Genomic DNA, 26,326 nt, shown 5'->3' with positions numbered 1-26,326 from the left:
TCACTCTTGATTCTGTGAAAACTGCCTTCAACAGAATGGTGATTTCCATTTCTGTCTAATTAGACATCTATAGTACATTATAGGAGTCCTTTTCATCAGCTCCACACACACATTTGCCAAAACAAGTACTCCAGTTAACTTTTGTTGTATGAAAAATGACTCTTTCCCCAAATCAGTTCAATCCCATATATCGTTTTTAGTGATTGCATTAGTTTTCTTTCACTGTACCAGTGAAGACAAACTTAGTGGCTTAAAACAACACTCATTTTTTATCCCATGCTTTCCTTATGCCAAAAGACCAACATGGCCAAACTCAGTTCTCTGTTCAGGGTCTCACACTCAAAGTGTCACCTGACTGTATTTACACTTGAGAGTTTAAGGAAAAATTCACTTCCAAACACTTTCAGATTGTTGGCAGAATTCGGTTCTTTGTGGTTGTAGTAATAAGGTCCTGTTTCCCTAACTGTTAGGCAACTCTAGTGTCCTAGAAGCAGCTCATCATTCCCTGATGTGGGACCTTTCTCAGATGCTTCTCAACATCACAACCAACAGCAAGATCCCTCATGCAAAACCTTCTTCATACTTTGAAACTCCATCTTCCTCTTTAACAATTAGTCAGAGAAAACCTCTTGTTTTTAAGGGCTCCTGTAATTAGGCTGATAATCCCCTTCCCTTTTTTATTATTCTCTTTAGATTTTATTTATATTTTTTTCATTTTTTTAGCATAATTTATTGTCAAGTAGCTATATACAGTGTACATGGTGGGCTCTTGGCTTTTGGGGGTTGATTCTCATATTCATCACTTACATAAAACACCCAGTGCTCAACCCAACAAATGTCCTCCTCAATGCCCATCACCCATTTCCTCCACCCCCCCGCCCCAGTCTCTTCCACCCTCAGTTTGTTTCCTGTATTTAAAAGTCTCTTATGGTTTGCCTCCCTCTCTGTTTGTAACTACGTATTTTTTCTCTCCCATCTGCCATGGTCTTCTGTTCAGTTTCTCAACTTCCACATGTGAGTGAAAACATATTACATGTGTCTTTCTATGACTGACTTATTTCACTTGGCATAACACCCTCCAGATCCATCCAAGTCGTTGCAAATGGCAAGATTTTATTCTTTTTCATTGCCAAGTAGTATTCCATTATATATATATGTATATATATATACACATAAATATGTATATGTGTGTGTGTGTGTGTGTGTGTATATATGTGTGTGTGTGTATATATATACACACACACACATATACACCCCCACAACTTCTTTATCCATTCATCAGTTGATGGGCATTTGGCCTCTGGAAAACAGTGTGGAGATTCCTCAACAAATTAAAGATTGAATTACCCTACAACCCAGCAATAGCACTACTAGGAATTTATCCAAGGGATTCAGAAGTGCTGATTCATAGGGGCACATGTACCCCAATGTTTATAGGAGCATTATCAGCAATAGCCAAATTATGGATAATCTCCTTCCCTAAAGTCATCTGATTAGTAACATTAAGTAAGTCTGCAAGATCCATTGTCATGTAATTCAAAAATAACAATTGTAGAGTAACAAGAGGGAGCAGAGAGCATAACAGAGTCTCTAAATTTAGGGTGGAAAATCTCAAACAGTCATTTCAGAACTCTGCCTACCATAGTAATGAATGAAAAGGTAAGTGAATTGTATTTTATTGAAAATAATCCTTTCAATTTGACACAGTTCTGAGGTACATAGCAAGTTTTTTTGTTTTTTGAGTGTTTGCCCAATGTGTTAGATCTATGAGAAACTTTAGTTTTTATAACTACTATAGGATACATTTATCCAAGGACCAAACAATAGTTTCTTATATTCAAAGGAACTCTAGAATTTACCTAATTCTTTTAATCAATCTACAATCTAAAAATTCCCTTTGAAACATCGTAACAATAATAGCTAATAGCTCTTAATGATTTACCTGGTGTCAAGCTCTGTCCTCAGTATTTTGCTGAATTTTACACATAATCTCCACAATGAAAGTAAAGCAGATACCTCTATTATCACCAACACCATGTTAAATGGGAGGAGCTTTAGGCATAGAAAGATGTATCATTTTTTCCCAGAATCATCCAACTAGTTCAGCCTGCTCCTATACTCAGGCATTCCAGAGCCCACAGAGTTAACCTCCACTTCAGGCTCCTTCAAGGAATTATGGTCATACACTTATTTCCTTCCATTCCACTTCTGCTGCAAAGTTCAGAATATCACAAGAGACTCTATTGTGATTTTTGGCATATGTAATTACTAGAAAAGCTATTGGCCCTTACTTTGTATTTACATGTTTATAAATACTACTACTTTGTCCAGGTTTATCCCCTGTAAAGTATGAAATACATTTTAATGTCTGATTTTTCTTTTTGCTTAATCTTGTGGGTCTTCAGGATTTTAAATCACTTACCAAGACTCTTGGAGATCTTTTCTCCAGGATAAATATGCCTTGTTACTTCAATACTTCACTGTGTGGTACAGACTCCAAAACTTTTACTACTCTAAATGTTGTCTAGTTAATTGTTAAATGTCTTCAAATTTGTTCTGTCCAATGCAATCCCAAATACTAATTCTTATGATTTTTTTTTAATTCTTTTAATGTTTATTTATTTTTGAGAGAGAGAGACAGAGACAGAGTACAAAAGGGGAGGGGCAGAGAGAGAGGGAGACTCAGAAGCCGAAGCAGGGTCCAGGCTTTGAGCTGTCAGCACAGAGCCCGATGTAGGACTCAAACTCAGGAACCGAATCAGATCATGACCTGAGCCGAAGTTAGATGCTTAACCGACTGAGCCACCGAGATTCTTCCAAAGTCTTATGATGATTTTAAAGAACACAAGGTGTCTGTCATCATATGTCAAGTTATGCTGCAGAATAACCACCACCTGCCAATTTCACTCACTTAATATATTAAAATGTATTTTAATTGTGTTCTATGCCCAGTATGAGGTGGAAGGGTGTTGTGATCATCATAGTCACTCAATGAACGGACTGAGAAGTTTCCCGTTGGACATCTGCTGCCACAATCAATGGAACAGCTAGAAATGTGCAGCACAATCTTGCACTGGTACTTAAAACTTCCCGCTTGGCAATGACACACACATACACACACCCAAATGTGCCTGCATGTGCACACACTCACACAAACACACTTTTTGTTCAAATGCATGAGTCAAAGCAAGGTATATGGCCCTGCCTAACTTCACAGTCTGAACACAAGTACAATCCTATCATAATACCCCAAAAGAAGAAGAGAAGTAGAATAGTAAAATAAAGAAGACTATCATCAGTACAAAAGTCAGGTTTTGCTACAATACAAATACCACTTAATGACTTCTTTTTTAGGGGGTTGGGGCGGGAGAGCACTCACAGGCCCATGTAGGCAGAGGAGGGGCAGAGGGAGTGGGAGAGAAAGAATCTCAAGCAGGCACCATACCCAGCGCAGAGGCAGACCCAGAACTAGATTTCACCAACGTGAGATCATGACTTGAGCCGAAACTGAGTCACTCAGCCAACTGAGCCACCCAGTGCCCCTACTTAATGACTCTTAATGACAGAATATGTGAAGTGTTCTTCGTTTTAACAATAACCACATAATCTCTTATTTTCTTTGACCCATTGCTCTCTGTGATCGGAATGCCAGCCTTCTATCCATACAGCCATGCCACCATTTTCCCCTTAAGCCACCATCTGAGAAATCTACACACAACTATGCCTTGCAGACTGCTGTTCCTTAAACTTTTCTAAAAGGACATCATGGGATAAATTAAATCTATGCAAGTTTTCTTATCAACATAATATGTAAAATCAGGGGAAAAAGGAAAATAAGATGAAGACATCATATAGTGTCACACTGAACATGCCATCTTGCATTACGATCAACATGAAATGAGGAGAAAAGCACACTTTATGGGAATGCCAGCTTATCTCTTCCAAATGTGAAATACTCTACTGAGAGGCTAAGAGAAAAGTTACAAGGTGTACTCACAACTGCAAAGAAAAATCTCTCCCTTCCCCCGCCGTTCCTGAAACCAGCCAGGGCGTGCCCGGTGGTAGTCTGACATAAAGGCGGGAACCAATCAAGTTCTGCTGAATGGTTTGAAATAAAGGCGGGAACCAATCAAGTTCTGCTGAGCATTCAAATTTAAATGTCAGCCTATAACAACTCTGTAACCTCAAAAAAAAAATCCCTAACTTGTTTGTGCCTGTCTATAAAACAAGCTGTAAGATCCTTGCTCGGGGCCTCTTGCGTCACCGGCGACGAGTGCCCGGAGGACCGGGTTCGAACCTGCAATAAACGACCCTTGCCGCTTGGCTTTGGCTCTGGACTCTGGTGGTTTGTTTTCGGGGGGGTCTCTCGAATCGGGGCATATCATTTGGGGGCTCGTCCGCGATACCCCCAAACCCACCAGACCCCAAGTCAACGGGTCGTTCCTGAGACCGATCGGTAAGTGAGCCGGCTCTGTCCGTTTCTGTTTGTCTGTTCCTTTCTGGCTCTCCCACGTGGGACCTGTATCGGGGACTGACACGGCCCTGGTGGACGCGCTATAGGGCAATCGGTCGGGTCCAGTAGGAGACGTCCACTGGCACCCGTCTGGGGCACCTTTTTGGGCCCATCGGAATTTTCCTGGTCGGGTGGCAGACACCCGAAACGCGCTAGCGATCTGAGTGTTGTGTTAAGTGTTGTGTTAAGTGTTGTGTTCTCTATTCTATAACCTTTAAGTGTTAAACTCCTTCTCTTTCACAGGTGACCTGGCCTGGCCCAGCCAGGAATCCTCATAACTTTACTGTTTCTCCTTTTAATCCTTTCCTCCACCTCCAGGATACAGATGGGCCAATCTCAAAGCACTCCTCTTTCTCTCCTCGTTGCTAACTTCAGGGATGTTAGAACCAGAGGACAGAATTTGAGTTTAGACATCCGGCGGGGAAAATTAATAACCCTCTGCCGCTCCGAATGGCCAACCTTCGGCGTTGGATGGCCAACTGAAGGAACTTTCTGCCTCCCTATAATTGCTAAGGTGAAATCAAAGATTTTTCTACTGGGTTGCGAGGGACACCTGGATCAGATTCCCTACATTCTTGTATGGCAGAGTTTAGTGGAAAATCCACCCCCTTGGTTGGCCCCCTTCCTATCCTCAGGAACGTGTAAGGTCCTTGCCATGCGGCCTGCAGGTCCCCCAAAATCAAGGACACCAGCCGCGCCCTTGTATCCCATATTGCCCGATAGTCAGGACCAACTATCCCTAGACCCTCCACCCTATCATCCCCCTCCCCTCGCACCCCAGGCCCTGCCTGCGGCAGCCGCCCCACCAGTCGCCCCGCTAGTTGCCCCCCTAGGGGAACCAGGAGGACGGGAAGCAGTAGCTGCGCCGGAACCAGGAGGACAGGAGGCAGCAGCCGCGCTGAGCCCCAATGAAAATGTAACCAACCACGAGGGACCAGTAGACCGTACCCGCGGGTGCACCCAGCGTGACCCGAACTCTCGCCTCCCCGACTCCACTGTGGCCCTACCCCTGCAGGAAATAGGACCCCCCGATGAAACAGGCAACCCCCAACTCCAGTATTGGCCTTTTTCCACCAGTGACCTTTACAACTGGAAAACACAGAACGCTCGATTCTCTGATAACCCTAAAGATCTAATAGCTCTTTTAGACAGTGTCATGTTCACCCACCAGCCCACCTGGGACGACTGTCAGCAGCTCCTCCGCATCCTGTTCACTACAGAGGAGCGAGAGAGGATCCAATTAGAAGCAAGAAAGCTGGTTCCTGGAGACGACGGTCGGCCGACATCTAACCCTGACCTCATTAATGCGGCTTTCCTCCTAACCAGGCCTCCACAGGACGAGTGGGACTACAACACGGCAGAAGGTAGGGGAAGGCTACTCATTTATCGCCAGACTCTAATGGCGGGTCTCCGGGCTGCAGCTTGCAAGCCCACCAATTTGGCTAAGGTATATTCGGTCGTACAGGGAAAGGCAGAGAGTCCAGCTGCTTACTTAGAGAGATTAATGGAAGCCTTTAGGCAGTTTACCCCCATGGATCCAGAAGTCCCTGAAAACCAGGCTGCAGTCCTTATGTCCTTTGTAAATCAAGCAGCTCCTGACATTAAAAGGAAACTCCAAAGGCTAGAGGATTTAGAAGGTAAACAGATCCAGGATCTGCTCCGTATAGCACAACGGGTCTACAACAACAGGGACGCCCCAGAAGAGAGACAGATCAAGGCCACACAGAAAATGACTAAAAGTCCTGGCCGCCATAGTCCAGAAAGAACAGCCACCCCCAGAAGGCATTCAAACAATGCGCCCTCCCAGGCGGCACTTAGATAAAGATCAATGCGCCTATTGTAAAGAGAAAGGCCATTGGATACGAGAATGCCCCAAGAAGAAACAACCCCGCCCCAGCCAAGGGCAATGGCAGCCTAAAATAGCCCCCATACTGTTTACCCAAGATACAGAATAGGGAGGACGGGGTTCGGATCCCCTCCCCGAACCTAGGGTAACGTTGCAAATGGAGGGGACCCCGGTCCAGTTCCTAGTTGATCCAGGGGCACAGCACTCAGTTCTGGTCAAGCCCCATGGAAAAATATCTGAAAAATCATCCTGGGTACAAGGGGCCACTGGAATAAAGAAGTACCCCTGGACAACTCAGAGGACTGTGGACTTAGGAACTGGGAAAGTAACCCACTCCTTCCTGGTCATTCCCGACAGCCCCTGCCCCCTGTTGGGGAGGGATTTGCTTACCAAAATGGGGGCCCAAATTCATTTCCAACCGGGGGGGGGGCCCACAGAGACTGACTTCCACAACCAACCCATATCTGTACTTACTGTGAGACTAGAGGATGAATATAGGCTCCATCAGGAACCCACTCCTCGGGATCAGGGCATCGAGCCTTGGCTTCAACGCTTCCCAGACGCGTGGGCAGAAACAGGTGGTATGGGGTTAGCAAAACATCACCCAGCCCTGTTTATAGAGGTTAAGCCCGGGACGGACCCCGTCCGTGTGCACCAATACCCTATGCCCACGGAAGCCAAAAATGGCATCACACCGCACATCCGCCGCCTCCTTGACTTCGGGGTCCTACGCACCTGCCACTCAGCATGGAATACCCCCCTGCTGCCCGTGCGCAAACCTAATAGCGGGGAATACAGACCAGTGCAGGACCTGAGAGAAGTCAATAAGCGGGTAATGGACATACATCCAACCGTTCCTAACCCCTATACTCTCCTGAGCGCCCTCAGCCCAGAAAAACAATGGTATACTGTTCTAGATCTAAAAGATGCTTTTTTCAGCCTACCACTAGCGCCTAAAAGTCAAGAGCTATTTGCATTCGAGTGGACAGATCCAGACAGGGGCATAAATGGCCAGCTCACTTGGACCAGACTGCCACAAGGATTCAAGAACTCTCCGACCCTGTTCGACAAGGCTACACGAAGATTTAAGTGAGTACAGACAACAACACCCTAATATAACTCTCCTACAGTATGTTGATGATCTCTTAATAGCTGCCGAGACACCCGAAACCTGCATCCAGGGAACCGAAGGTCTCCTGCGAACTCTGGGAACTTTAGGCTACCATGCCTCAGCAAAGAAGGCTCAAATCTGCAAGTCAGAGGTAACTTACCTGGGTTACTTACTGAGAGGGGGGCAACGCTGGCTAACGGATGCCCGGAAGGAGACTGTCCTTCGTATTCCCAGACCGCAGACACCATGGCAGGTGAGGGAATTCCTAGGGTCGGCTGGGTTCTGCAGACTATGGATACCAGGGTTTGCTTAATTAGCAAAACCTTTATACCAGGCAACAAAAGATCAACAGCCCTTTAGTTGGACAGAAGAAGCCGAACAGGCCTTCCAACAAATCAAAACTGCTCTGCTATCAGCACCTGTCCTGGGACTCCCCGATGTCTCCAAACCCTTCCACCTATATGTAGATGAAAACCGGGGCATAGCCAAGGCAGTGCTAACCCAGCACTTGGGCCCTTGGCGCAGGCCAGTAGCCTATCTGTCTAAAAAGCTAGATCCAGTGGCCGCCAGATGGCCACCCTGTCTCCGGATGATGGCAGCCACTGCCCTAATGGTAAAGGACGCTGATAAGCTGACCATGGGCCAAGAGCTACGAGTCACCACCCCGCATGCCATCGAGGGCATCCTCAAGCAGCCGCCTGAGCGATGGCTGAGCAATGCCCGACTCACTCATTACCAGGGACTGCTGCTGAACCCCCTCAGGGTCGTCTTCACCCCCTCAACGGCCCTGAACCCAGCGTCACTGCTGCCAGACCCAGACATGGGAACCCCACTTCATGACTGCGCCGACATACTGGCTCAAGTTTATGGGGTCCGGGAAGACTTGCAGGATCAGCCATTACCGCCATTACCGGACGCAGACGCCATCTGGTTCACCGATGGAAGCAGCTTCGTTCACCAGGGACAAAGGTATACGGGGGCGGCCGTGACTTCAGAGACCGAGGTGGTGTGGGCAGAAGCTTTACCCCCCGGAACCTCAGCCCAGAAGGCTGAGCTAATAGCCTTAACCCAGGCCCTGAAGTTAGGAAGAGACCGCAAGCTAACTGTGTACACTGATAGCCAATATGCCTTCGCCACCGCTCATGTACATGGGGCGATATACAGAGAAAGGGGGCTCCTCACAGCTGAAGGGAAAGACATCAGGAATAAAGAAGAGATTCTAGCCCTGCTAGCAGCCTTATGGGAACCCAAAAAGCTAGCAATTTTACATTGCCCAGGACACCAGAAGACAACCGACCCAATTTCCCGGGGCAACAATTTGGCCGATCAGACTGCAAAAAAACATAGCTCGGCCCCCAGCGCAATTGCTGACCCTACAGCTGCCAGACCCTGGATCCCGGGAATTGCCCCCCAGCCCTGAGTATTCAGAAAGTGACATTCAATGGATGAGTAAACTTCCTATGACCCGAATCAAAGATGGCTGGTGGAGAGACTCTAAAAGCAACATTATACTCCCAGATAAACTAGGATGGTAAGTTCTAGAGCGGATCCATCGCAGCACCCACTTAGGTTCCCGGCGAATGTTGGACTTACTGAGACAGACTGGACTAAAAATCAGAAATGTCTCTGGTAAGGTCGATCAAGTAGTCACTAAATGTACAGTGTGCCAACTCAACGATGCGAGTAGCAATCCTCAGACAACAGGGGTAAGACAAAGAGGGAGCAGACCGGGGACCTATTGGGAAGTAGATTTCACTGAGGTAAAACCAGGAAAATATGGATATAAGTATTTGCTAGTTTTTGTAGATACCTTTTCAGGATGGACTGAAGCCTTTCCAACCAAGAATGAAACGGCGCAGATTGTAGCCAAAAAGATCCTAGAAGAAATCCTGCCCAGGTATGGTTTTCCAGTAATGATAGGGTCAGACAATGGACCTGTATTCGTCTCTAAGGTAAGTCAGGGACTGGCTACCATACTGGGGGCTGAGTGGAAATTACATTGTGCATACCGACCCCAAAGCTCAGGACAGGTAGAGAGAATGAACAGAACCTTAAAGGAGACCCTAACTAAATTAACCATGGAGACTGGCGCTAATTGGGTGGTCCTTCTCCCCTACGCTCTGTTCAGGGTGCGTAATTCCCCATACAAACTGGGACTCACACCCTATGAAATAATACATGGTAGACCACCCCCCATCATCCCTAACCTAAAAGATAACCTTGTCAAAGCTGAGAACGATAATAGTCTTGAATTCTTGTTCTCCCTACAAGCCTTGCAGAGGGTCCATGAAGATGTATGGCCCAAATTAAAAGAACTCTATGAGACTGGACCCCCACCTATTCCACATCAGTTCCGGCCAGGGGATTGGGTCCTCATCAAACGTCATCGACAGGGAACTCTGGAGCCCAGGTGGAAAGGACCCTTCCAGGTCATCCTGACAACGCCTACTGCCATCAAAATAGACGGAATCGCCACCTGGATCCATTTCCGCCCACGCCAAACCAGTGGACCCGTTCTCAGACCTCATCGGACCTTCAAAGACAACCTGGACTGTTGATCGGACTAAGGACAATCCTTTAAAATTGACCCTACGCCGCCACCGGACTGAGCTGTAACTATGGTACTTACCCTTCTCTTGATTGTTCTGCAAATTCTGTCTGTAAACTCAAACTCCCCTGACCCCTACAATTCGAAATGGGAAATTACTAATCTAGAGACTCATGAAGTCTACAACAAAACCCTAGGAACTGCCCCATTAAATACCTGGTGGCCAGATTTATATTTTAACTTAGAAAAAATTAGTCCATTAAAAGAAATGGAAGGAGGTAAATGGAGGCAACTGCAAAGGAGGGTAACAATAAGTAGAAATGGATTTTATGCATGTCCGGGATTTAGGACGGGGGCAATGAGGCACACGTGGGGGGGTTTGAAAACCTCTATTGCGCAGCCTAGAGTTGTGTCACCTCCAATGATGGGGAATGGAAGTGGGAAGTAAAACCCCAATTTATTGAAATGTCCTATGTCCAACCATGTACCCACACCAGGTATGATGAAAACTGTAACCTTATTCGTGTGAAATTTACAGAGGAGGGGAAAAAGGACAGGCAGTGGGTCTCAGGACTCACTTGGAGACTCTACTTATATCAATATCCCCTCTTTGGGACTGCCATTCAAATAAAATTAAAAATCTCCCCCCGTGCACAACCGGTAGGGCCAAATCAGGTATTACAAAAATTAAGGAAAAAAAAGAGACGAGTCTATCCCAGAAGGTATAGACTCCCTATGGAAATTGCTAACAGCAGCATATGAGGCCTTAAACCGATCGGACCCTGAGGCAACAAGGGCCTGCTGGCTATGTTATGATATAAAAACCCCCTTCTACAAAGCCGTAGGACTAGCTGCCCCTTTTTCACAGTCAGACGAAGATTCGCCAGCAGCTTGCAAGTGGAATCGAAAGGGCCCCAGCCTCACACTGCAAGCAGTCACTGGCAGTGGGACTTGTATAGGAAAGGTCCCCTCTAGCCATATCCAGCTCTGTGCTCAGACTAGTCGCCCTATAGGTGAATGTAAATGGATGATTCCAGCTCCTGACAGCTGGTGGATTTGTTCTAAGACAGGGCTCACCCCATGTGTTAGCAGGGATGTTTTTAATTTGTCACCCGAATATTGTATCATGATATTAATATTCCCAAGGGTTATTTACCACCGAGAAAATGTTATATATGATCTGTGGACAGAAGGGACGGAAGCAAGAGAGTCAATAAGAACAAAACGGGAACCCTTTACGGCCATAACCTTGGCCACCTTATTTGGCCTCGGTGCCATAGGGGCAGGAACAGGGATCTCATCTCTAGCCATTCAGCACCGAGGGTTCAATAGCCTAAGGACAGCCATTGATGAGGATATAGCCAGACTTGAGGACTCAATCTCGCACCTCGAAAAATCTCTAACCTCCCTTTCTGAAGTGGTCCTACAGAACCGAAGGGGGCTAGATCTAGTCTTCCTCCAACAGGGAGGTTTATGTGCAGCCTTAAGAGAAGAATGTTGTTTTTATGCTGACCACACCGGAGTAGTCCGAGAGTCCATGGCTAAAGTTAAAGAAGGCCTGGCCAAACGGAAGCGTGAACGAGAACAACAACAAGGCTGGTTTGAGTCTTGGTTCAATCAGTCCCCATGGCTAGCCACCCTGCTTTCTGCTCTAGCGGGACCCCTTATACTCCTCCTTCTCCTCCTCACCCTCGGGCCTTATATTATTAATAAACTAGTTGCCTTTATTAAAGACCGAGTTAACACGATCCAACTGATGGTCCTTAGGACCCAATACCAACCCGTCATTACCGAAACATTTGAGTCAGACACATAAGATCCAAGATTGGCTCTTAAGGCACCAAAGAGAGGGGGGAATGAGAGGCTAAGAGAAAAGTTACCAGGTGTACTCACAACTGCAAAGAAAAATTTCTCCCTTCCCCCCGCTGTTCCCGAAACCAGCCAGGGCGTGCCGGTCGTAGTCTGACATAAAGGCGGGAACCAATCAAGTTCTGCTGAGTGTTCAAATTTAAATGTCAGCCTATAACAACTCTGTAACCTCAAAAAAAAATCCCTAACTTGTTTGTGCCTGTCTATAAAAGAAGCTGTAAGATCCTTGCTCGGAGCCTCTAGTGTCACCGGCGACGAGTGCGCGGAGGACCGGGTTCGAACCTGCAATAAACGACCCTTGCCGCTTGGCTTTGGCTCTGGACTCTGGTGGTTTGTTTTCGGGGGGTCTCTCGAATCGGGGCATATCACTACAATATCCTCTTTAAGGGAAATAGATTTGCTTAATGTTACTCATCCATCCCCCAAGCTGTCTGCCAGCAAATACCTAACTAAAATTCTAAGGGGTCAATAAGCTTTGCTTATAGACCTACTTCATTACCATGATTGAAGCATACATTTCTTTTTAAAAATCTTTTTTAAGCTTTATTTTTGAGAGAGAGACACAGGGTGAGAGGAGGAGAGGTGCAGAGAGAGAGGGAGACAGAGAATCCTCTGGGCTGTCAGCACAGAGCCCGACATGGAGCTAGAACCCATGAACCCTGAGATCATCACCTGAGCCAAAGTCAGACGCTTAACCGAATGATCCCCCCAGGAGCCCCTGAAGCATGTATTTCCTGTGAGAGGATTACTAGAACCAGAGCCTGGTGAAAGACTTGAAGGAAAAGACTGAAAAGAATGTTTGGCTTTCTGATGAAGGCACTAAAATAGTTCTGGAGTCTACTTTATATTTAAAGGCAAATTTTGACACAAGTATTCTATTGTCTTTTAAATGAGGGGACCACTTCATTTTAAGCAAAGGTTTGAAGCAGCCACAATGTACAAAGCAAATCAGACACATATTCATTTCAATACCTATCAAAAGTACTTAAGAAGTGTTCATTAACATTAAAATAAAATTCCTTACATTGTGGTCTGTGGCCCACCTTTACCAGAACTAATTGGAGAGTTTTAAAACGCAGGCCCCACAGTCCCATCTTCAAATTTCAACACCCCCAGGAAAGAGGTCTTCACGATGTTAGAAATACTATTGTAGTAAGGAAGTGAGTTGAAATCACAGACCGATTCTTAAAGACAGGAGCATCAGAAGGATTATACTTTAGAGAATTTCGGTGAGGATTTAAATGACCATGCTATCTGTAAAGCACTTACAACAGCACCACACAGACTCAGTAAATGTTAGTGCCTTCTAAAATGTCCTCCCAACAAGGACTGGCATTCTGTTGCAAGACCCAAAGTTCTCATAAAGCCAAATGTTGATGTGGTGAAGAGACTCAGTGAGCAGGTATTTTGTCTGTATCGTCAGGGATGTGGGAAAAATAAAAATGAACTTTGAAGACTACATTCAGAAGGAAGCAAGCTTTTTTATGTCTATTAATCCATCTTTTTTCAAATCTCCCCTTCATCTTGCTGTGCATTTTTTTTTCTTTAGAAAGGTATTTTAGGAATATCTTGGAGTTTTGAACCTGCATCACAAATTTAATTCACAAGTTTGCTGTCTATATTTGAAAGCACATACATAGCACATAACTCGAAAGAGACTTGGCCAAATTCATTTTTGGAGCTCAGGTAGAATTCTGTTAATGGTGATCCCTTACATTCATGTTGAGTGAAAGCCATATAAAAGGCATTAACAAAATATGTTACATAAGTAAAACCAGGATTGTGTCATGCCTGGTTATAAGATTTGAAAAACATTCTGGGTACTATGTCCAAACATCCCCCAAAAGAAATCAATTCTGTCTAAGAGTGTTTTACAATTTTTTTTGAAATAATGGGAAAAAGTGAGAGAGAAAGTGAGAAAAAATATGGAGGAAAACCAAACACTATGCTTCATACAAAACATACACACAGTTACTTTTGCGAACGGATTTTCTACAGAAGAAACGCTATCCCTAGTCATGGAAAACTGAATGTCACTTGTGTTAGGCTACAGTTTTTGCCATGATTATGGGTAACTACACTGGAGGTTGCTAAGGAATTCTGATTTTTTTGTGTCTAACTAAGTTCAAGGTTTCATTTACTTTGCAGTATTCATTGATCAATTGCTGTGTTCTCAGAATTGTACATTCCTAATATAATCTCCTATAAAATATAAGCAATAACAATTTTCCCCTAAAATTATGATTTATAGGATTCTTGCTTATAAAGTGTGTGTGTATACACATGTGCACATGAGCAAGCACACCTATTAAAGAGATAGAGAAAGAGTTAGCCTGTGTATGGATGTTTATTGAGGGGTCCAGACCCTAAATGGGATGGTATGCAAAATTTTGAGCTTTTTTTTTTCTCAGGAGCAGTTCCATTTTATGTAAATTTTTAAAAATCTTTGTGGCACATAATATTTAAAAATGAGTAATATAGATAAGGTATAGCTGTGTTTTTCAATTTTTTCTGGCCATGATACAAAGTAAGATATAGATTTTAGAAGTGCCTGGGTGGCTCAGTCAGTAAAGCATCCAACTTCAGCTCTGGTCATGATATCATGGCTCAGGAGTTTGAGCCCCACATAGGGCTCTGTGCTGACAGTTCGGAGTCTGGAGCCTGTTTCAGATGCTCTCACACACTCTCTCTCTCTCTGTCCCTCCCCCACTTACACTCTGTCTCTCTCTATATATAAAATAAACATTAATTTTTTTTTAAATATATAGATTTTACACTGTGACCTAACGCATGAGTATACATGTGCACACACATATTTACCTGAAACAAAACTTTCACAAACTAATACTAACCCTTTCACAGTTGCAGTGCACTCTGATATCTGACAGTTTCCATGTCAGTAACTGTAACTCTCGGTACTCTATTACAATTAAGACAGGCTGGTAGACAATATAGAAATCTCACATAAATCATGGCATTCCTGACACCACAACATTCTGGAAGATTACGCTGTCAATCATAATACACAGAGAGGGTAAGAAACCCATTTCTTACAGTGGCCTTGTCAATGAGCTTATCCCAGTAACTATTTATGAACTTCAGAGGCCAAGTTGTGGCTGAGATACAGAAAACTAAGGATTTAATTGGGTCAAATGCAGGATACCTCATTAAGTCCCATTCTCTTTCTTTATATGTTAACATATTCTGGGGAGAAGACGACCTGCCTTCTTCAGGGTCTGGGTATTATAATTAGTATTTTAATTAAGAAAAGTTAGGGCTAATCTCCCTTGATTTTTCAATTACAATGTAGTTGGTATGCCACTGTCTATCTGAGCCATGGAGGAACAGCTAGAAGCTTCTTGGTGTGACTGCCATAGCCCTTCACACAAATAATGAAACATTACCTTCTACCTCTCTTTCATCCATTACTGTCAAAATATGTGATTACTATTGTTTTTGCCTTATCATTTGTGTTTTTATCAATGAATATAGGAAAAAATATTTTTTAATAGTAAATTGGCTTCTAATACTCCAAATTACTCTGTGTTAGGGCCTGAGCTGAGTGCTTTATGTTTATAAAAACGTATTCAATAGGAATATAGGTGTTCATAAAATCTTATTTTTAATGTTTCACCCCTTGTGAGTCTCATACTTCCCTTGACAGGTGGTTCTCTGTGAGTTTCTGGGAGCCCAAAGGAGTGTGTCCTATGTGACCAGAAGCAGATTGATTTCTGCTGGTATCATCGCTGCTGTGCTTGTGTCATGATTTCTTCCAGAGGCTACCTGGGCTCCCTTCCTTCCTGCCCCCAGACAGGCAAAGGGACATCCCCTTCCCATGCAAGACTAACATGAGTCCCTTCAGTCCCTGCCTGTGGGGGAAGATCTCCCATTATCACAACTTCTTTGACATATGTCCCAAGGCAATGCTCTTTAGGCCTCGCTGTTTAATAATTTCTAGAAAAGAGGTGCCTAGGTGACTCACTCAGATGAGTGTCAGACTCTTGATTTCGGCTCAGGTCATGATCCCAGGGTTGTGGGTTCGAGCCCCACTTAAGATTATCTCTCTCTCTCTCTCTCTCTCTCTCTCTCTCTCTCTCTCTCTCTCTCTCTTCCTCTGCCCCTCTCCCCAACTTGCACTCTAAAAATATTAATACTTTGTAGAGTAACCCTTTTGAGCTTTACTTTGAGCCCCTTCTTTCCTTAGTTCGTGTGTCTGTGTGTGTGTGTGTGTGTGTGTGTGTGTGTGTGTGTGTACACCTAGAATGGGTTGGGGTTAAAGGATATACTCCAGGTAAAGCCACACACTATACTTCTGTGTAGCAATTCCCTCTGCAGGCAACAGTTCTTTAAGACTCCTGCTCATCTTTCCCATCCCTTTTGGCCAGGTGGCTTCAGTTAGCTCTCTTCTCATGGGTGCATCTCGGCTCTCCTGCAGGTGGCCATCTGTAACACTGTTGTTGCCCACAGTCTTTCAGACGATGGGCAACTCCTACCCACCAGCAGGCTCTCCCATTTGAGGCTTTCCACAGGGACTCCTGAGTCATGACATAAAGAGGTTTCTGTCGATAGTCCTCTTTCCCTGGTTATCACAGGTTTCTGAGTACCTCTGATACTCAAGACAGGCAGGCCTTCATTTCATGGGTACTTTCCCTTGTTAATCTTATGAACTGGTTAGTTTTATCCTCATTTTAAAGCCAGGAAAGCTGAGCCCTAATGTTTCAAGTGATTTCTACAAATGAAAATATGTAAGCAAGATGTGAACTGAGGTTTGCATCCAAGCCTGAATGTGCTGAATAGCATGCCTTATCTTATTCAACTGAAGAATAATAGTATGTGTTTCACACATGACAAAAGCAAACAAATGTAACTTTATTGCTTAAATGTCATTGGCCTGTTCAACTTCTGGGTGCTTAAGGAACTACTTTCTTCGAGGCTGCACACTGGTAACTCATGATAGACTAAAACATGCTAACTTGATGAATATATATTTGCTCGTCTCTCTAACTGCTGCTGAATCTCCATCCCTCTCTTAACTGCTGGATCTCCTTCCATTCAGTTCATACTCTGAAGAATCTCAAATCTATATTCAACTAAGATCTTCCTCCTGAGGCCCAGACCAAAATTTCTAGCTACCTAATTGGCATATCCATGTGGAAACCCAGATACCACATCACGTTACATGTCAACGAGGTCTCGGCTTACAATCTCTTCTTGCAATGTTTTGCCTCCCATAGTACCAGTTTTAGTTAATATTACCCAGTCACCCCAGAATATAGCCAGGACCCAAATATCCACAACACTTCTTTTTCCTTAACGTTCACTTCCAATCAGTATCCAGGTTGTGATGTTTTTCAACTACATCTCCTTTTCTTTATATTTCTTTTTAGTGCCCTGGTTCAAGTGTCCCTGATTCCTTATTCCTTGCAACCCCTTTTCCAAAGTGACATTAATAATAAAGCCTACTTAGTTATGCCCATTCTCTCACTATAAAAGCTCTCAAAGAGTGCAATCCCACCCATTAGCTCCAGTTTTGGAAATGTGGGGCTTCTTTGTTGTTATAATGATGAGACACTATAAGGACATTAAATGGGCAGAGCTGACAAAAATCTTGTAATGCATGAACAGTTCCATATGAGGAGTAATTGTGCCAATCCTAAATAACTTCAGAAAGCTCCACTGGACCCTGAGTAGGCAACAAAAAACCCACACACATACATTATTATCTTAATACTGGACTTTAAATCCATTTAAAAAAATACACATTGAGTTAAATATTATATACTGAATTTTCTAAAAATGCTACTACCTGATGGACAATGAGAGAAATGGAACTTTGTTTGGACCGAAACAAGAACACTTCTCCACTTTGGAAAACTACATCAATACGGCTATGTAGGTCGTATGATGGAGGTACCAATGCAACCCACCTGTTATCAGTTCACAGTTGTAGCTGTGGCATTCTTGAGAACAGGTGAGAGCATCTGAGTGCAAATTCTGTCTGTCATTGTGCCGAGGGATATGCATATACTGAAATATAAATTTTATGACAAATTATTGTCCTTTATTTTTCACTAGCATTAAGAGGACTATTTTGATTTTCCATTTTAGTTATCTGTGTAAATCAATTATTTATGAATTTAACTTCAAATTATTAAAGAGCGCTATGGAGCTTTTTTTTATAAAAATAGAATTATTGAGTCTGCCTTGGTTGAAAACGATTTACCTAAAGTTGACTTTGATATAGCATGGTATAAGAGACAATCAAGATTTTGTCCTATTTACTTCTCTCATCCCTTCTATTCCTCTAGAAAACAACCTGAGTTTCTGCTCAAATGTAGATTCTTTTTTTTTTTTTGTGCTCATGCTAATCTTTCTGTTTAAAATGACATTACTATATATTTCTTTCTCTCCCTGAACTTACAAAAGCATTTTCTTGGCAGAAAGTTAAGCATGCATGGATATATTTTATATGCTCAGTGTTCTCTTTGGCAATTATAATAAATGTTTCTGAACGTGGCTAGTCAACATCCATTCTCCTTCCTAACAGCAGCTCTATTCCTCCTAGGATAAAGTCTGCTGGGATTGTAGTCAGGAGCTTGGCATTGCACTAGCCAAAGAAATACGCTCAGTATCCAATCTGAGTCAATTGAAAATTACTGTCTTCAAATCCTGAGCTGAAGGAAACAAACAACAAAAATCTGAAGAAAAAAAAAAGTGGATTTCATCCATTTCAGACACAGGCCCTGAACAAAGTATATCAGTTCTGAGACCATACCTTCATAGCACTGCAAACCGCAATAATATAGTACGTTAGCATCATGGGTTTCTTTTCGGAAGTCTCTTGCCCTATAATTGCCCAGCTACCAGCATGACAAAAGCCAAATCTGCAATGTGCAAATCATTCTGTCAAATCACTAGGCTGCTTACCTTTGCTCCTCTAATTCTCTACATTGTAGAATATCAGCTGACCAAACCAACATATTCTGCAGAAAAGGAAACTGTCATAAACATATAAACTCCCAAGAGCTTCATCTCTAATACTGTGTGGAGTGTTTTAATGATGCACACTATAATACACTGAACTTTTTTTTTCTTTGCTTATGGTATTTTCCACTATAAAAATAAATGATACTTCTAGTAAAACTCTATTAAGAAACCATGTTTCATTGGCTGTTTAACCCTACAAGGAATAAAATTAGCTTTTCTTTTAAAAATAATAGTTTTAGGGGCACCTGGATGATTCAGTCGGTTCAGTGTCCAACTCTTGATTTTTGGCTCAGGTCATGACCTCACAGTTGTGAGATCAAGCTCAGCATGGGGCTCTGCAATGGGTGTGGAGCCTGCTTAAGATTCTCTCCCTCCCTCTGCCCCAGTAACACTCTGTCTCCAAAAAACAAAACAAAACAAAACAAAACAAAACAAACAAAACAAAACTACTTTTAAACTTCTGTCAATTCTTCCAACAACTAATGGATTTGTTCTTTAATATGGAATTCTTTAGTAATTTGGGGTTTACTCATTACTGCATATTTAACAATGACCCTCCAAATATTTTATCAAGCCAATAAGCGAGGAAATTTTTATTCTTTTAATATGTAAGCAGAATTAATAGAAATCTCAATTCTGCTTCTTAGCAGTTGAATGACTCAAAGTCAATTATGTGTGCCATACAGTATTGCCTATGAAATGCAGGACATAAATCTGGGAGGCTATGAAACATGCTTGAGTCTGGGTCTCAGCCTTTATACTGTTAGATACACCAGTCAACTCTCACCAAAAGGGCAGGTGGGACATTGGTCCACTGGCACAATTCTACACATGAGCACTACATTCTATAGAATACAAGTCTTAGATTGCCTTACTCTAGACATAAATTAAAAAGTAAGTATGTCACTAAAAATGTCATAAGGAGTATCTTTAAAGTTTGTGTCATTTTCTGGATATATTCAAGATAATGGGACTGTGAGATTCCCCTCCCTTCTGTTGAAATGGAAAGCAGAAATAAAATGGAGAAAATGAGCTTTCTCATTTCTTACTTCTGAAGTAACTAGATTTGTTGGTTGGGGGTTGTTGGAACAGAGAACACAGTATGTGATAGTAGGAGCCATGGCAACATACCCATGGAAGAAAAAAAGGGAAAATGAACTTGAGTTTGAGCCCTGAGAATCACAGTGTTGTTCCCACAGGGACAATCTATGAAACTATTTGATTTCAACAAAGAGTTTGTCTTAAAAAGTTTCTGGATTCAAGAGAACGAAAAGTTAAGGTCAGCTTAGCTTTTTCAATAAAAACACGTAGACATCTTATTCTGTTTCCAATAGGGGAAACAATCTCTGAAAGGACAAACTATTATTATAAATTGCAAATTAAGATATACCATTTTAACAGGAAAAGGCCAAACTATGCAAATGAGAACAGTTCTATTGAAAGAAAAATATTTTCTCTAAATACTTCAAAATTGAAGATTCCAGGCATGACATGACTTCTACTGCTTTAAAGTATCGGTCAAAATAAATGTTTTAACAGAAGACATAAGAGGCCAACACCTTTTTCTCTCTTAAACATATAGCATGCTCAGTCTTCTATTGGTTTATTCTTGAATGAATTAGAACATCAGTAAAAGCATTACAAGATGAATAATAAAGTTTTAACAAGGACATGGGCATTCTGATTTATACACTTGCATATCCTAAGAATTATTATTCAGATAAATTTCATCTGGCTCAAGTTTCAATACGGGGTACCCATTTATGAAATTTCTGTGGAGTACATGACCAACAACAATAGATATTCCAACTAAAACCCATGAGTGTGGAAATATTCAAAAAGCCAAATAACTACATACTAGCTGGCTGTTTTTAACACCTTCACCTTGTCTATTACTGGCATTCAAACAAGTGAGCGAAAAGGCCTTTAATTTGACAATCCTTTGCAGACGAATTAAAACCACTCCTTATACAAATAAAAAAACAGCTATTCACATGTTGTATTCTGCAGCCTAATTTGTTTTTACAGCTCAACATTAATCTGCTTTTATTTGGTTGACATCATGCAGTTGGTTGCAAATGCTAATTAGACTTGTTTGTTTCATTTGTCAATCTAAGACAATAACCAAGAGAGAAAATACTTCTGGAAAAAAGTTCATTAGTTAGATAACCCCTCCTACTTCTATGTTTCATAATTTTCTCAGAGAGTTGCTTTCTAGAAAACTTCACATTTGATACTCTATATCCTTCCTCCCCCTCTTCTGAAAATTTTTTCCTTTGAGGTTTTATAAGCAAATCATGTATAAAATAAGGACACAGAGCCCAGAAGTGGAATTAAGTTAGTGATCACCGTAGAGAGGAAGTGAGATAAGAATTGAAAGGGAGCCTCTAAGAATCCACTCCAGTTCTCCAAACTAGTGCTTTACCCATTCTAACAGCATAACCTAAAAGCCTCTGTGTTAACAAATGTTTCCAGTTTGCTGCCTTTGCATAGAGGTTTAAAACTTTGACCTCCTATTGTCAGGGATCTTTTGTAACACCTTCCCTGATAATCATTGGCCTCCACCTGTGTTCTCTATCCCAGTTAATACTTCATCAATCTCACAGTTGGACCAGGTGGAGATTTTGGGTTATTTTAGACTTTGCTTCTCCTTTACCCACCCCCTTGCAAACAACTGGCAAATCCTATAAAACTGGCGATTTGCTGATTCAGCACTTCCCAGTGCCTAACGTTAGATGCTCTGATACTCATCAAATACAATGATAAAACTGAAAGTCTCTTCCTTCAAAGATCTTACCCAATGACTCCCTGCCAGCTCAAATTCAAACCCTCCAGCCTACTTTCAGGCCACCAGCCTTCTTCCTGTTTACAACCTACCCAATCTTCAATACTATAATCAACCATCCAGGATCTCCTCCAAACACCCACAATCCAGCCATTATCTATCTATTTAGAATCCCCAAAAGCACCCTCAACCATATAGTATCTGTTTATTTTATACCATTACTTATAATATTAACTGTTTGATTCCACACACATTTCTTAGAACCTAAAACATGTTAAGCATAGCACTCTGAATATAAAGTTAAATCAAACATGGCCTATACTCTAACGGAATCCCTCTCATTGTTAAAGGCAACCTGTAAATTAAAAATCCCAGAGCAGTAAAAGTTCAGAGAATATACAAGAGAGAAATTCCACCTTCCTTTTGACCTGACAAAACTTTATGTGACTTTCAAGTCCAGGTTGAAAGCCTAAGACTCCATGAACCTGTGTTAAGATGTGAAAATGCTACCTCCTCCCATCTTTTGCAACAAATTTCTCACAGAGTTTTTTTTTTTCCTTCACAATACTTGCCTCTACCTGAAATTGTTGTACAGCTTATTCTTATTGTGTGATTCCTCCATAGATGTATGATTCGTAAGGGCAGAGATTATGTGTATTTATTCATTCTCTCATATATTCAACAAGCACCAATTGGTTACCTATTGTGTATTCCCCACTTTATCCCCAAGAACCTGTGTTTAAAATAGTCTTTGATTCATAACAGGTCATCAGTAAGTTTTTGATTTTTAAAAAATGAAAGAATATGTGAGGGACTGAATGTTCCCCAAGATGCATTATAATCTCTCTCCTCTGCTCTTCCATTGACCTTTGTTTCTCTTCTCCAAACTTCTTGTTGGTATTGTATTTTTCTCCTGTTGCAAAAGTATTTCTTGTTCACTAAATCACAAGTCCTAGAGAAGAGGGAGCTTGGCATTCATACTTGCAATTCTACATGGTACCTAGCTCACTGACAATCTAAAAACAGAAATGAATGGCCAGGCATACCAAGAAGAAATTTAGATCCATTTAATTATGGAGTGAGGGGCGCCTGGGTGGCGCAGTCGGTTAAGCGTCCGACTTCAGCCAGGTCACGATCTTGTGGTCCGTGAGTTCGAGCCCCGCGTCGGGCTGTGGGCTGATGGCTCAGAGCCTGGAGCCTGTTTCCGATTCTGTGTCTCCCTCTCTCTCTGCCCCTCCCCCGTTCATGCTCTGTCTCTCTCTGTCCCAAAAATAAATAAACGTTGAAAAAAAAAATTTAAAAAAAAATTATGTAGTGAATTTAGTGGCTCCATTTTCCTACCTGGCATCCCACAAGAATTAGCCACTGAGACCTTTATGCCTCCTGCAAACATGACTGTATGAGTAGCTTAGATGAGTAGCCTTTCCTGAAGCAAATCCAAAGCATAAAACAGAATTAAAGGAAAGGAGGGAAATTAGTTTTTAAAGGGTTTACTCTAAAATAGGATTCACTATGAATTGTAGATTTTCTTCTTGAATAAATAAGGTGTCCTAGCATCATAAAATAGGTGTCAACTTACCAAAATAAAAATATTTTCTTACCCAGATTTAATGACATACAAGTATGTATGTAAAATCTTTTCCCCAAAACTCAGTCTCCTCAATGACATTCAGAGAGAAAAATATACCAGGGTCCCAGAGCTAACACAAAAATATTAAATACAGGCGAAAAAAAGAAGTTCTTTTTGTCAAAGAGTCAACAAACAAGCGTGACTGTTTGACATCACTTGGGAATTTCTACACTGGTCCTCTATCCTTCAGTTTTTATTCACAGGTAACAGAAGATTGAAAAAGGAAACCATTAGTAGTGGGAAAAAATGTGAAGGTTCTATTTCTGTAAGAAAGACAGGAATTATTCCAAGCATCCAATTTCATGTCTCCTTTCCCTTGTGGCCTAGCCATAGCTGACCCAGGTTTTCAAGCTTTCGGGTTGTCCAAGAAAGTCTTAGCCCCAGTTGAGAGAGAGAGAAAAGGTTTCTGGAATGTACTGACTATAGGTGGGTCCCATGTAGGCCTTCAACAAACATCATTTCATGTAACCTTTAAAATAATCCACATTTAAAATAATCCACAATTGCCACATTATATACGAAAAGCAGAGGTATAAAATGGACAAAGGAAACTAAGACAAAAAAAGAATATGAATATATGCAGTGTGAAAGGAAGAACATTAGATATCAGAAGCAATCTCATACAAAATTAAAATTAAATCTTAAAGGCAAATAAAACTTAATTGAGTACCATCTAAGCACTCTTCATTGTACTGAGCATTTCGAATACAAAATAAGAAAACAAACAAGTAAAGTTTATATAGAAAGATATTTCTGAATTTGAATTTCAAGTCTCCTAAAATCTAGCTAATGACCTCAGACACATTGCTTCACGTCAGACTGCACAGACAGATTCTTCATCTATAAAATTGGGATAGCAATACCACCTCTAAAGCTTGTCACTAGAATAAAGCCAAATTATACACAAAGGAGTATGTGACACATAGCAAATGTCAAATCAATTGTGGCTAGATTAGCATGTTTAAAATGAGGCATGGTGTTTTAAAATAGTAAAGGTATCTACTGTATGTAAAGAGTTGATTCAGAGTTCTCAAACAAAGGAAATGGAATAGCAAACACTTCATTTCTCTTCACTGATGTTGCTCAACCCTACACAGATAAAATATTTGAGGCAGAATACACATTTTTAATTGAGCTTCTATAAATCTTTCCTATTACAAAGATTCAGCACCAAGAAATAGCCATGTCCTTAAATAAATCATGAGATTAAAAGAATTCACAGGAAAGTGGTCATGATTTAACAAATTCCTTCCCTTAGGATAGGTACTATACATTAGAAACTATATCCCCAAAGATGTCCACTTCATAGAACTCTAAAGTATTCTCTATACTATTTGGCAAAGAGGCCAAATGAAATGCAAAGATTGTTTTCAATTTCTTGCATCAATGCACCAGAACCTTTTAGAAGCTAGAAACTGAACAGGTAGAAGCAGTTTCCCCCTATCTAACAAGGATTCTTTCATCAATTCCTTTTGCCAAGTTCAATATCAAAGAGATTAGGGATTAAGACCATGAAATGCTGCCATGACTCAAACTCCTCTTTAAAGCACTCTCTCTACCCTTTCACTAGAGCAAATAAAGAAATCACAAGCAAGTTATTTTTTAAACAACACATGTTCCTAACAATTTGAGCTATCCAACTGTATTTTGTACCTGGAGTGAGGGCTGTTTAAGTGCTTTTACCAGAGTATGCTCAGCTCTCTTCCCTACAGAAACTCTAAGTGCAAAATATGTAACTCACAATTTCATAGACAGCATCAGAAGGCATCTAACAATGCAGGGCATTTCCTATTTATTGAGTAATATTTCCAAAAACGTAACCAGCTCGTCTCTAGTCCCAGTGAAGTTCAAGCAAATGGCTTTTAACTGAGAAAAAGGCTGAGAGAGAGGATAAAAAAAGTCCTGATGGAAGACTAAATATATAAATGAATGGCTCCAGAACTTTAGGAAATATTCCCTACATATTTGTTAAATAGAAAGAAGAAATTTAAAAGGGAAAGGTACTTAAATGTAACTAAGAACTTTTGGGGGCTGCATTATCTTATGTTACCCTCATAATAATTCTAAGAAATAGTTTTCGTGCTCATCTTTTTTATAGAAAGGGAAAACTGAGGACAAAGGGACTGATTGATTTTCAAAATCTTACATGGATAAAACATTAGAGGCAAAACAGAGTTCTTATTTTTGTAAAGGTTTGCTTTTACAAAGATTCTACGTAAAGAAATAGCCCTATTCTAGATTGAATCATGAGAGGAGAGGAACTCCCAAACTAAATCCTATTTAGTCAGCTGTAATTTTACTGCTATTGTAAACAAATTGGGAAAATGATTCACAGGAAAATATATGAGGAATGAGATCTACTATGAATCTCCAAGCCCTAATCACAAGAGTGAATATCACAATACAAAGTCAAATTTGTTCTTTATAATTAAGAGTCAGTTTTTTGGTTTACCTCTTTTTTTCCCCTTTACTTTTTTTGTTTGTTTCTTAAATCCCACATATGAGTGAAATCACATGGTATTTTTCTCTGACTCATTTTACTTAGCATAATACTCTCTAGCTCCATCCATGTCTTTCCAAATGGCAAGATTTCATTCTTTTTTAAGGCTGAGTATAATATAATCACTTCTTCTTTATCCACTCATCAGTCAAAGGACACTTGGGCTGTTTCCATAAGTTGGCTATTGCAGATAGTGGTGCAATAAACATCAGGGTGCATGTGCTCCTTTGAATTGGTATTTTTGTATTCTTTCGGTAAAGACCTAGGGGTGTAACTGATGTATCATAGGGTAGTTCTATTTTTAACTTTTTGAGAAAAATCCATACTGTAGTTCAGAGAAACAGACTCTTATAGAGAACAATGTGACAGTTACCAAAGGGGTGGGGGTGAGAAGATGGGTTAAATATGTGGTGAGAATTAAGGAGTTCATTTCTGATGAGCAATGGGCATTGCATGGAACTGTTCAATCACTATATTGTACACCTGAAACTAATATTAAACTGTATGTTAGCTAACTGGAATTGAAATAAAAACTTA

The 26,326-nt window shown here is 41.5% G+C and overlaps 2 protein-coding genes across 6 annotated transcripts in view; one reads left to right on the top strand and one right to left on the bottom strand.

The window, feature by feature from the left end:
• The window catches only part of LRRC4C (leucine rich repeat containing 4C), a 1,189,416-nt gene that overhangs the window by 1,049,245 nt on the left and 113,845 nt on the right, over positions 1-26,326 (bottom strand). The gene's annotated exons all lie outside the window — the stretch shown is intronic.
• On the top strand, positions 4,797-10,250 carry LOC128311637 (uncharacterized). Its single transcript, XM_053202530.1, is given in 6 exon segments — positions 4,797-5,027; positions 5,685-5,877; positions 7,512-7,621; positions 8,210-8,614; positions 8,748-9,422; positions 9,742-10,250. Coding segments are annotated over 6 exon segments (1,611 nt in total). The 5' UTR covers positions 4,797-4,838; the 3' UTR covers positions 9,781-10,250.

This window comes from Acinonyx jubatus, chromosome D1, assembly GCF_027475565.1.
Source record: "Acinonyx jubatus isolate Ajub_Pintada_27869175 chromosome D1, VMU_Ajub_asm_v1.0, whole genome shotgun sequence".
NCBI lineage: Eukaryota > Metazoa > Chordata > Mammalia > Carnivora > Felidae > Acinonyx > Acinonyx jubatus.
Note: the sequence above shows the minus strand (reverse complement) of the source record. Positions and strands in the feature narration are given on the sequence as shown.